Source organism: Onychostoma macrolepis, chromosome 14 (assembly GCF_012432095.1).
Source record: "Onychostoma macrolepis isolate SWU-2019 chromosome 14, ASM1243209v1, whole genome shotgun sequence".
Taxonomy (NCBI): domain Eukaryota; kingdom Metazoa; phylum Chordata; class Actinopteri; order Cypriniformes; family Cyprinidae; genus Onychostoma; species Onychostoma macrolepis.
The window spans coordinates 19,591,406-19,604,909 of NC_081168.1; the positions used below are offsets into that span (position 1 = coordinate 19,591,406).

Consider the following 13,504-nt stretch of genomic DNA (forward strand, 5'->3'; position numbering starts at 1 on the left):
TTAGAGTTGCCTTGTCATTTCTAGAAAGTCATGTGATTTAGGGCATATGCTTAAGCTTTTAAAGGACAAGTCACACCAATGTATTAGGGTAAACTGGAAAGACAAAAATTTAATGGTTTTACACATTAAAAAATATGTATCCTATTCAAGAGTCAAAGAGTCTAAGCAAATGTATAATAATACTCAAAATTACTAATTTAGAAATATATATGTAACCATTATTTAAAAGTGAAGTTGAGAAAACATATGGGTCAATTTCTTCAAAAACTATTATTATTTTAATATAACTATTGTTATTTATTTATTCAGGTGCAAACTATGAATTTGTGTTTATTGTGTACATATGTGACCCTGGACCACAAAATCAGTCATAAGTGTCAACCTTTTGAAATTGAGATTTATGCGATCTGGAAGCTAAATAAATAAGCTTTCTATTGATGTATGGTTTGTTAGGATCGGACAATATTTGGCCGAGATACAACTATTTGAAAATCTGGAATCTGAGGGCGCAAAAAAATTTTAATATTGAGAAAATCGCCTTTAAAGTTGTCCAAATGATAAGCAATGCATATTACTAATCAAAAATTATTTTTTGATATATTTACAGTAGGAAATTTACAAAATATCTTCATGGAACATGATCTTAATATCCTAATGATTTTTGGCATAAAAAAAAAAAAAAGAATTTTTAATTAAAAGAAAAGAAAAATCTATAATTTTGACCCATACAATGTATTTTTGGCTTTTGCTACAAATATACCTGTGCTGCTTATGACTGGTTTTGTGGTCCAGTGTCACATACATGCATGACCGGTGTAAGAAAAAACACCCTAACAAAAACTCATGGCAGCAAGATTTGCACTGATGTTTCTTAAGAAAAAAATCTAGTTGAATTGTATGTAATTGTAAAAATCTGATAAACACAATGTTCAAATCACTACTGATGTTGAATTGCCTTCATATTAGCATTAGGGGAATTAAACTGTTAATATTTAAGTCGATGCTGTGACATATGATTATGCAACCTTAAAGGACCCTGTGTGATCGTATTTCTTCTTGTGGCACTATTTTAAAGACCCAGTGTATATCAGAAGGGTGTATGACTGGTATGTCTCTGAGGGCCTCTTTGCACTCGCGTCCATGACACTTTTTCTCCCTGGCAGAGATCCAGGGTCCTGCAGGGCCAGTGCAGACTTGTGCTGCCTGGTGGGTGTTCCTGCGTGGGGGTGATGGAGGTTGTGGCTCAGTAGGTCTGGCCTGTGTCCAGCAAGTGTTGTTGGGCCAACTAATTTAAACAAAGAGGGACAGATGCTTGAGATGTATATGTTTGTGTGTGAGAGAGTGAGAGACAGAATGAGAGTGCAGTTTTTATAAATATGTATGGGTTGTGACAATATTAATAAAGTGACTTTAATGATATTAATGATACTGCTAAATAATATCCATTATCACGTTAAAAGGGACATATCTCTTGCTGTTGTCAATTTTTTATTTGAGATGTGGGGTATAGAACAAGAAAATCATCAGAATCATAATTAGTACTGTCTTCAAAGTATATATAGATAAGATCTGAGTGTTATTTCCAGTCATTGTGAAAGTTGTTTGTTAGTCTTGTTAGGGGAAATTAAATATTTAGGGCCAGTTTAGCAGTTTAGTGGTCTTGTTTCAGCCTTTGAGGAGAAAGAAGAGTATATAAGTACAATAAACAGACTGTTCTCAGACTATAAGCACATTTACTGAGTATCTCTGATTCTCAAAGCATTCAGCCACTTTAGATGAATCTTTAATGAGCTCAAGGACATTAAAGGAAAGAGAACTCGCACTGTCAGCCATTTTCTGTGTAGAAATCCTTTGAAATAAAACCAATAAGTCCTCTCAGTTTCTTCTCTCTGAATAACCTACATCTGATAAGGATCAAATCCTGATTTATGTGTGACTCCTTTATGTTTATGTTATTCCTTTATGGACGTGATGGAAGTTGTCTGGTTATATACCAGCTGTGTGCTGATTAAATGTATAACTGAATGATTTTGTCTTTTTTTGTGTGTTCTCCTCCAAGGGAGCTGTTCTCCTCTGAATATCAGGAAATATGGTACAATCCGAATGGAGACCGTCAGTTTTCCAGGCCTTCCAACAGGGTGAGTGCAGGAGCTGTTCCACAATCTTTCACTAAATTACACATGAATAGCTCATATTGTCATGGTAATCTTATGATAAACTGTGTTGTCACAGTAAAATAATAGGCTCTAAATCACTACAGAAACAAGTCATTTGTTTTGCTTTGCCTTTATCAGTGTTTAAAATGATTCAGTATGTGTGATGTTAATGTTGTTAAAGTAATTCCAGATTAGATAAAGCAATAAGACATCCATTACGCATGATCACATTTTTTTTCTTTCCTCTAATGTTAGGTATAGGATATATATACAGTATATAAAATCCTGTACCTAATGTATACAGTGGGGGAAAAAATTATTTGATCCCCTGCTGATTTTGTACGTTTGCCCACTGACAAAGAAATGATCAGTCTATAATTTAAACGGTAGGTTTATTTGAACAGTGAGAGACAGAATAACAACAAAACAATCGTTAGGTTACTTGCGTAACCCGGTTCTCTGAGAACAGGGCGAGGTATCTCACTATGGAAAACGTCCCAGGCGTGATAGACTATGGGAGCACCAATTACACAACGTCTGTCCGAAGGATGGACCAATCACAGCTCTTGACAAGGAGCACACCCCCTCCCTATATATACAGCTGTGATCCCCGAAACGGCATTCTAAGTACACTTTTCCCCCGTGTTATGCGAGTAGGGAAGCTTGGTGAGATACCTCGCTCTGTTCTCAGAGAACCGGGGTTACGCAAGTAACCTAACGTTCTCTTTCAAACAATCGCTTGGTATCTCACTATGAGAATGATATAGCCAACTCCGGTAACGCATGCTTTCCGAAGCCGCCGAACATACTCGAAAGAAAGAAAGATAACCTTTCAATTCTCCAAAGGGCACACTTTAAGAACTGAATGAGCGAATGAAAGCGCAGTGACATCAAGGCGGTAAAATCTGATAAATGTATGCGGGGAAGCCCAACTTGCCGCCACACAAATATCTCCCACCGACACCCGTTTGAACAAAGCCCATGAGGGAGAAATCCCTCGTGTAGAATGAGCCCTAAAGCCTTCTGGGCAATAAAGACCCATAGATGTATAGGCTAGTTCAATCGCCTCCACCATCCAATGGGAGAGGCGCTGCGAGGAGATCGGCCTAACCTTTTCAATGAGTGGCCCATGAAACAAATAATTGATCATTCTTCCTGAACGATCGTGTCCTGTTTACATAATAGCACAATGCTCATACCGGACATAAAGTGTGCAATTTCCTTTCCTCCAAAGAAGAAAACGGAGGAGGGTAAAAAGCACGCAACTCCAAAGCAGAGCAGTTATAAGCAGAATCACTGACTTTGGGAACGAAAGCCGGATTTGACAGCAGCGTAACCTTGCTGTCATCCGGACTAAAATTCAGACATGCTTGATGAACTGACAAGGCATGAAACTCACCCACTCGCTTAGCTGAGGCTAAAGCAAGTAGTAAGAGCGTTTTCAAAGATAGGAGCTTAATATGAACACTCTCCAGAGGTTCAAACGGGACCGGAGTTAAAGTATTCAAGACCGTACAAATCCCATGATGGGACCAGCCGCTTCGACACTGGTCTCAAACGCTTCACCCCCTTCATAAAACGGCATATAAGAGGGTGCCGACCCACTGAAACTCCTTTGAATCCCACATGACAAGCGGAAATAGCAGCCAGGTAAACTTTAATTGTAGAGAACGCTCTCCCATTGTTCAGTAAGCTTTGCAAAAAGAAAAAGAACATCTTAAAAGGAATAATTCCTTTACTAGTGCACCAGTCCTCAAACACCCGCCATTTAAGATCATACAGCGAGCGCGTTGATGGAGCTCTAGCACTCTGGATTGTGTTTATAACCTCCTGGGGAAGATTAGATTAGATTAGATTAGATTCAACTTTATTGTCATTACACAAGTACAGGTACAGGGCAACGAAATGCAGTTTAGGTCTAACCAGAAGTGCAATAGCAGCAAGTGCAGGATATACAATGGTTGAATAAGTGCAGGACAAGGATATGTACTGAATATATGTATAAATATATATAGAAAGATGGTTATTACTATAAACAGAATTTACAGGTGAATATGTATAGTGAATAAATATACAGATGGCTATTACTATAAACAGAATTTACAGGTGATATGTACTATCAATATAATATATATACAGATGGCTATTACTATAAACAAGGTGTAAAAGTGCAGTGGAAGTGATTGCATATTACAATTAGACATACGGTGCAAAATGCTAATGTAAACATTGATAATGTAAACAACAGTGATAATGTAAACAACAGTCTGCAGTGCAAATGAGCATAATCCAATTTAGGTATGGTAGTGCAAGATACAAAAGTAAACAGTTGAGGGATTGAGCTTGGTGGCAGTTTCTCTGTTGTCTCTTTCGAAGCGAGCATAAAAGTAATTTAGCTCGTTCAGGAAGTTGACATCAGTGGCTGCGGGGGTGGAGTGGGTGGGTTTGTAGTCACTGATGGCCTGAATGCCCTGCCACATGCGTCGAGGGTCAGAGTTGGAAAAGTGTCCCTCTATCTTTAGCTTGTAGCAGTGCTTGGCCTTTTTGATGCCCCTCTTCAGGTTTGCTCTGGATGTGCTGTAGGCTTGTGCATCTCCTGATCTGAAGGCAGTGTTGCGTGACTTCAACAGGAGTCGCACTTCCTTGTTCATCCAAGGCTTCTGATTTGGATATGTGGTGATCTGTTTCTGGGTTGTAACACTGTCAATGGTGATATTGATATGATCCAATACAGAGGAGGTGTAAGAGTCAATGTCTGTGTGAGCGCCACTGGTGGCTTGAGAAGCAAACATACTCCAGTCTGTGTGTAGAAACCTTTCCTGGAGTGTGGAATCTGCCCCCGCAGGCCACACCTTGATGGTCTTCACTGATGGCTTCACACGGTTGATGAGGGGTGCATATTTGGGGGTGAGGAACAAAGAAAGGTGATCTGACTGTCCCAGGTGGGGGAGGGGTGTCGCAACGTAAGCTCCAGCCATGTTTGTGTAAACATGGTCTAAGGTTTTGTTTCCTCTGGTGTGACAGGAAACATGCTGGTGAAACTTGGGTAGCACTGACTTTAAGTTTGAGTGATTAAAGTCACCTGCAACAATAAATGCCGCTTCCGGGTGATCAGTCTGTTGTTTACTGATGGCTGCGTGAAGTTCTTTCATAGCAAGCTTGGCATCAGCATCCGGGGGAATATAGGCTGCAGTTATAATGGTGGAAGTGAACTGCCGCGGTAGATAAAACGGTCTACATTTTACCATGAGAAACTCAAGGTTAGCTGAACAATGACTCCCAACAATAGCAGAGTTTGTGCACCAAGCTTTGTTAATGTAAATGCACAATCCACCACCTCTGGTCTTACCGGAGCCATCTAATGTTCTATCCGCCCGAGTGTGTGGCGTCCGCTAGCTCAATAGCGGTGTCCGGTATTCCGCTGTTTAACCAGGTTTCCGTGAAGATTAGGACGTTACAGTTCAAAAGTTTCTTGCTGTGTGTGATGCTGAGTCGAATCTCCTCCATTTTGTTCACTAGCGACCGTACATTGGCAAGGAAAATGCTGGGTAAAGAGAGCCGGTGTGGTGTTAGCCTTAGCTTAGCTCTTAGTCCTCCGCGCTTCCCCCGCCTTTGTTTACGATCACGACGCCGCCTGCGAGCACTTCCGCCCGGCCGGGTAGGGTGCATAGCCTCGGGTGTCCTAGCGATCTCAGGAAGGAGTCAAAGATTGTCCATAAAAATGTCGGAAATTCGCAAACCGATATCCAAAAGCTCACAACGGGTGTACGATGTAAGGGCACAACTGTTCTGCACGAACAGGCCCGAGATGAGTAAGAAAAATACCGCAAAATTGCAAAATCTGGAGAGACCCAGAGCCTCGCGATGTACTCGCGCCGCCATCTTGAGTGTATCCATAGCCCGAGGGCATTTAGATTTAACCCTTCACGGGATTTTTGTTGTTGTTGTTGTTGTTGTTATTCTGTCTCTCGCTGTTCAAATAAACCTACCATTCAAATTATAGACTGACCATTTCTTTGTCAGTGGGCAAACGTACAAAATCATTTACATTTACATTTACATTTATGCATTTAGCAGACGCTTTTATCCAAAGCGACTTACATTGCATTCAAGTTACAGTTTTTACATTTGATCAGCTCTTGCTTTCCCTGGGAATCAAACCCATGATCTTGGCGTTGCTAGTGCCATGCTCTACTATTTGAGCTACAGGAAAAAATCAGCAGGGGATCAAATAATTATTTTCCCCAATGTATGATGTATATAGTGTTGTTTTGATTCCAGGATCACTGTTATTTTCATGGGTCAGTCAAAGGGATCCAGGGGTCAAGTTTGGTCATCAGCACTTGTGCTGGACTCAGGTAAGAACCAGAGCAGATCTGCATACTTTACATGCATATTGTGTGAATTTTTTTAAAACTTTTTTTTAAATTATTTTTGCAGTTCCTTTTAGTTCCACTAGTGGTTCAGAAATTACACATTCGAAATTTAACAGGGTAAAATTATAACTCATAGCCTACTTTGATCTATCGCTTCATTTTCTGATTTATACATGATCCCTTACAGAAGAAAACAGTTTCCTAAAAACACACTACATTTATTTCTTCTTAATTTTATGGTTTGTTTTTATTTACTGCATTTATTTTTATTTTATGTTATTTAGATTGTATTTTCTTTTATTTGTCAGATTTACATTTTTAAATATTATTTAGCATTATCATGCAGAACTGTCTCCTGTTTAGTAATTGGGACTTTCACAAACCATTTTAGTTCTATTTCCTAAGCTGTCAGATTCTAAAAATTTCAGCATTAGTGCCATGACTTTGCATCATGAGGATATGTTTTCGTTGTGCAAAAGTTCTAGTTTATTAGCCCGGAAGTGAGTTCAGCAAGTTCACTGCAGTAGCATGACCGGGTCTCTGGGTTTCTGAGTGGGCCGAGGGTAGATGTATAGAGTCCTGTTGAGCGCTTTGACGCCTTCAGAGACTCAAACAGGAGAATAACAGACATGCAGTGACTGATCCAAACAGATCAATGAATATTTGAGCCAGCACAGCTTGAGTGAGTGAGGTTTGACTGGAGAAGGGGAAAACTAGAGCATTTATTGTGTGTACACACCCTTCCAGATGATCTTCACAGCTGTGGTGTACGATTCCACTAAATGAGAACAATGAAAGCATTTTTGTCAATGCTTTATGTATCATGGACGTTTCAACAGATATCTTAGCATGTTTTAGTTGACATTCGAGAATCTTGTTAATGCCATTGAGCATTCTGCAACTTTGCAAAATGCTCATTCCTACAGAAAGTAGCAAGTTTTAACATTTATAGACAATTAGCATTTACATGAACCTGAATCTTATTTGGTTTTGGCTTCTTTTTTTCTTATTGTTTTGCATTTCTGCAATGGAGGCATTTTTATTGATAGTTGGTCATCACTGCACATCTGTGAAGGATTGTGTGTTTAACTATGCTTGTGTTTGGGGAAAACTGGGATATCCAGGAAGCAAGGAAATCTGTTTTTGCTTAAATAACCCAGTTCAGCATAGACACAAGTTGGCTATCAATTCAGTTTTATTCCCTTCTTTCTTCACCCTCCCATCCGGGATAAAGATCATTTTGTGTGGTGAAGCTACTCTGCTTCCCGTGCAAAACCCAGATGAGTGGTTTCCATCCTGTCAGCCTGTATAATTGTCCATAACTTTGATTGTCCCAATTGTCATTTAATCTCAATGTTTAAACATCCTTGTGATTGACATGTTGTCTTCTCAATCCCCAGGGGCATGATAACAGTCAATAACAGCGTGAGCTACATGATCGAACCGCTAGCTAACCAAACACACTCTCAGGGACATGCTGTTTTTAACGCTCAAAGTCTGAAACTGCCAGTGGGCACCTGTGGACACTACCATGGAGACGGGAATCACTCGGAAAGCCTTCAAGAGCTGATTGATGTCATGGCAAAGCCTCAGCAGACCAATAGGGTGAGATCATGGGTATAATATGGGATTCCTGTACAAGAACCCTTGATTCTGAACCAAATTCCAACTAAAGATCCTCTCGGATCAGTGTATGTTTTTGGTGCCCCATGGCAATTTTGAAGTGTTAGAGGCACATTTCTCATGTTTTTTTGTTTTGAAATTATTATGCAAGAGTGTAAAAAGTTAGTTTTAGAAGCAATAAATCTTTATTAATAAATCCAAATTTGGATAAATCTGTAAAATGTCTGTATAGCACTTTTAATGATGATAAATTTGGCCTGTCCAAGGTCTTGATCATGTACAGGTGCATCTCAAAAATAAGAATATTGTGAAAAAGTTTTTTAAAACATTTTTTAAACTTTTAAAAAGTGAAACTTTCATATATTCTAGATTCATTACATGTAAAGTAAAACATTTCAAATGTTTTTTGTTTTAATTCTGATGATTAGAGCTTATAGCTCATGAAAGTAAAAAAATCCAGTATCTCAAAATATTAGAATAACATTTGAGTTTCATTAAATGACCATCCCTAAAGTATAAATCCTGGGTATCTCTTGTTCTTTGAAACCACAATAATAGGGAAGACTGCTGACTTTGCAATGGTCCAGAAGATAATCATTGACACCCTCCACAAAGAGGGTAAGTAACAGAAGGTCATTACTGAAAGGGGTGACTGTTCACAGATTGCTGTATCAAAGCATATTAAATGCAAAGTTGACTGGAAGGAAGAAATTGGGTAGGAAAAGGTGCACAAGCAACAGGAATGACCACAAGCTTGAGAATACTGTCAAACAAAGCTGATTCAAACACTTGGGAGAGCTTCACAAGGAGTGGACTGAAGCTGGAGTCAGTGCATCAAGAGTCACCACACTCAGACGTCTTCAGGAAAAGGGCTACCTAGCCACTTCTGAAAGAGAAACAATGTCAGAAACATCTTACCTGGGCTGTGGAGAAAAAGAACTGGACTGTTGCTCGGTGGTCCAAAGACCTCTTTTCAGATAAAAGTAAATTTTGCATTTCAGTTGGAAATCAAGTTCTGGAGTCTGGAGGAAGACTGGAGAGGCACAGAATCCAAGCTGCTTGAAGTCCAGTGTGAAGTTTCCGAAATCAGTGATGATTTGGGGTGCTGTGACTTCTGCTGGTGTTGGTCCATTGTGCTTTATCAAGTCCATAGTCAATGCAGCCATTTACCAGGAGATTTTGGAGCTCTTTATGCTTCCATCTGCTGACAAGCTTTATGGAGATGCTGATTTCCTTTTTCCAGCAAGACTTTAGCACCTGCCCACAGTGCCAAAACCACTTCCAAGAGGTTTGCTGACCATGATATTACTGTGCTTGATTGCTTGAGTGCTGATCGCTTCCATGCCATACCTCACTGATGCTGTCGTTTATGCAAAAGGAGCCCTGACCAAGTATTGAGTGCATAAATGAACATACTTTAAAGAACCTGAACTTTTCTGTTTTGCAAATCCTTTTTTTATTGATCTTAGGAAATATTCTAATATTTTGAGGTACTGGATTTTTGACTTTCATGAGCTGTAAGCTCTAATAATCAAAATTAAAACAAACAAAAAAAAAACTGTTGAAATGTTTTACTTTACATGTAATGAATCTAGAATATATGAAAGATACACTTTTTTAAATAAGTTACAGAAAATTTTTTACTTTTTCATGATATTCAAATTTTTTTAGGTGCACCTGTATATCCAACAATTTAAATCAAAATATATTACCATACAGAAAATATAATTATGTACATTTTTTAAAATCTTTCAAAATTGACTATAAAGTAGATTTTAAAATATATTTGTGTTACTGTTTCAGACATGTTTTAGTTACATTTTAGTCATATATATAAATATATATATATATATATATACAGTATATATATGAGCTGTGCTGTTTACAAGAGCATATATTAAAATATATATGTTGGCCAGGTGTTTTTGTTTGTTTGAGTTTTTTTTTTTTTTTGCCTATATTTGTTTAATGTTTACTGCTAGGTTTAGGTTATAGGAACTGTAAATTTTTTTGTATTTTGTCAACAGTTTTGAGAAACAATATAGCAAATTAATATAAAATATTATAAGATTTAGTTCATCCTCCTAAAAATGACATTAAGTAGACATTTCCTGATTAAGCACCTCCTTTCACGATTTGTTAAAAAAATTTTTTTTTTAAGAGTTCAAGCCATATTTTGTATACTATTCATGGAAAGTACCAGATAATAAACTTGTTATTTAAATAAATGTGAAGAGCTGACTAAAGTGGTACTAAACCAAGGACACATTGTTCTTCCGTTGGCTTACATGAATAGAGTGTCTGTCCCTCTCAGAAGACACAGGATGTCCCCCAGTCCCAATTAGTCATGTCTCACAGTATTTAAATTCATAAACTCAGACTTTGAGGTAGTGACTCAGCACTTCTTCTGTAGTATATCAAATTAACCTTTGCTCATCCCTATCTTTTCTATCTCTTCCTGCAGAGAAGAAGGGATGTCAGCAGCAGCATGAAATACGTGGAGCTGATGGTGGTGGCCGACCATGCAGAGGTAAAACCACTTAACTTCAGGTATCTGCTGAAAAGCAGGGTTTTCTTGGGGAGCTTTGGGAGATGAGAGAGACTCTTGTCTTATTCACATCAGTGGAGATGCAAACAGACGGCCAATAGATGTTTACGCATGTTTGAGCACGTTTGAGAACGTTTAATCAGTTTCAAACTGCTTCAGTTTTAAATGATTCAGACAGTTTGTTCTTCGTTTTATCAGCATTTTTGTAGGTCATATTTATCACATAAATCATCACAATCACAAGCCAGCTGGTTGCTTTGGATAAAACTGTCTGGTAAATGACAATGACAGTTACCTGACAGCTCTGGAGCTTCAGATCTTGTCTGTTTGTTGACTCACTCCACTGTACCTCTGCAGATAAAACTGGTTTCCTGTCATGACTCATAATATAATCATCTCTAATCAACACCTACGTCAGTGGTTCTCAACTGGTTTGGCCTTGGGACCCATGTTTTCCCATGGTCGTCAAGCCATGACCCACTTATATCACACTCTTGTATATATAATTTGTTAAAAAACAAAAACAAAGCAAATTTATTTCACAAAAATTAAGTGAAGCCTGTTCGCTTTTCTGAGGTGAGAGACTTTATTTAATAATTTACAAAAATAACGATAGAATAATGACACTGACGTTAAACCTGTCAACATCTCATCTGACCACAGATACTGAAGCGCATTTTTTTCAGGCACTCTTTAAACTACATCTGACAGAAGTGTCAACAGCTTTCATGCACGTCTTTCAAAATAAAAGTCTCACATCAGAGAAACATTTAGAATTATGTTTTTTGTTGTTGATGTCATTTCTTTGGCTGTACAATCGACCACCAGTTGAGAAACACTGACCTACATGACACAAAATTAATTTCAGCCATCTGGTCAAAGATGCATCCTAATTGTGTCTTTTTCAGTTCGTGAAGCACGGTCGGGACCTTGAAAAGACCAAAATGAAGCTGCTTGAAGCAGCTAACTTTGTGGATAAGGTGAGATTGCTGTGAATTGTACTATTAAACACTTTTTATGATTTACCTGCTTCTGGACTCTAATATATTATGTGATTTGATGTTCCCAGTATTACAAATCACTGAATATCCGTGTGGCTCTGATCCGGTTGGAGATCTGGAACGATCAAGACAAGATCACTGTGACCGACAACCCATACAGCACCCTGGGTGCATTTCTGACCTGGAGGAGGAAACAGCTGCCACTGCTGCCCAATGACAACGCTCAGCTAGTAACGTCAGTCTCACTGTAGCTCCTCCCACCTCATTAACATATGATCAGATAATAATGATCACTGATAATGATCTTGTTTATAGTTTTAAAGGGGTCATGAACTGAAAAAACTAAATTCCCTTGATCTTTTGACATATAAGAGGTCATTGTACTATAAAAACATCCAGTTTTAGAACTCAACTTTCTCGTTAGTCTAAAAGGAGCTTATATTGAAGCCAGTTTGCCAAAGCGTCAGTAAGAACTTGGTCCTTCGTTCACTTAATTTTACCATGGATTTGTTTGCAAACAAGGCACAATTCGATGTGGGATTTTCAGAAATATTGAAACTAAAAGACAATGCAGTAATGTCGAACCACACAAATGCGAGTAACTGTTTTATTACGTGGTCATTATTGCTTTGTCTGTTATTACAGATCGTTTGATATGTACTGAGTATACTATTAATTATGTGTTTTTAATCTAAAACATAGCAGAGTCCATCTATGAAGGATGTAGCTGTCAAACATAAACAACTGTTGACCAATACCAATCATAGCAGTGGGCGTTTACTTCCGAGTCTACAATCCGACATGCCTGTTCACACAGAGCGTTCTGATGAGGGAGGTCAAAACAGAACAGAAAATAGCTTATTCTAAATTATGATGATTTTTTTTATGTAAAAATAAAAAATTATAAGTGGTCCTCAGAGAACACTACAAAATAAAAAACAAAAGGCAGTTCATGACCCCTTTAAAATTCTGTCATTTATGTACTGTCATGATGTTCCTGTCAGCAGATAGACACAGGACACAGAGGTAAGTGCAATACAATCAACAATATAATCAATTTATTGAGTAGCAGCAGAGGGGAATGAGATGAACAGAATGTTCAGGTAAGCAGGCGAGGAATGGGAATGCCTATAGGGGCTTATCTGAGTGTGAATGTCCTTTGTCCTTTTCCAGGGGGTCCGGAGGGAGCGTGGAGAACTGGAGCGGTGGAGAACAGGGATAGGAACAGGGACAGGAGGCGGCTCCTGATGCCCTATTACGGTTCAGGTGAAACTCGGCCAGGAGAGTGGGATCCAGCACATCGTCCCGGTCCACCCAGGACCTTTCCTCCGGCCCGTACCCCTCCCAGTCTATCAGATATTCCAGGCAACCACCCCATCGCCGAGAGTCCAAGATATCCTGCACCCTGTAGACTAGGGGCTCCTCGATGATTTCGGGAGGAGGAGGTACTGCGGGCTCGTCGGGTTCTGTGACAGAGGGAGAGACGGGCTTGAAGAGTGAGACATGGAATGATGGATGGATACGATACCGTGCAGGGGAGTTGGAGACAGAAGGGGACCTCATTTATCTGCCTCTCGATAGTAAAGGGACCGATATAGCGGGGACTCAGCTTCCGGCAGGGCAGGCGGAGACGCAGATCCCGGGTGGAGAGCCAGACCTTATCTCCAGGATGATAGATAGGGGTGGAAGACCGGCGGGCATCTGCATAGGTCTTGTGTCTACACACTGCCTGCTGGAGTTGGATATGAGCTGAGTCCCAAACTCTCTTGCTCGCTCGGAACCAGTGGTCGACAGCTGGAA

At 39.2% G+C, this 13,504-nt stretch overlaps 1 protein-coding gene across 1 annotated transcript in view; it reads left to right on the forward strand.

Annotated features, from left to right (window-relative positions):
• Nucleotides 1–13,504, forward strand: part of adam19b (ADAM metallopeptidase domain 19b) — a 40,932-nt gene that overhangs the window by 15,028 nt on the left and 12,400 nt on the right. Inside the window, exons 4-9 of the mRNA XM_058798596.1 lie at nucleotides 2,060–2,138; nucleotides 6,438–6,514; nucleotides 7,933–8,137; nucleotides 10,620–10,685; nucleotides 11,612–11,683; nucleotides 11,773–11,939. Coding sequence (XP_058654579.1) covers nucleotides 2,060–2,138; nucleotides 6,438–6,514; nucleotides 7,933–8,137; nucleotides 10,620–10,685; nucleotides 11,612–11,683; nucleotides 11,773–11,939 — 666 coding nt within the window. The remainder of the gene's footprint in view (nucleotides 1–2,059; nucleotides 2,139–6,437; nucleotides 6,515–7,932; nucleotides 8,138–10,619; nucleotides 10,686–11,611; nucleotides 11,684–11,772; nucleotides 11,940–13,504) is intronic.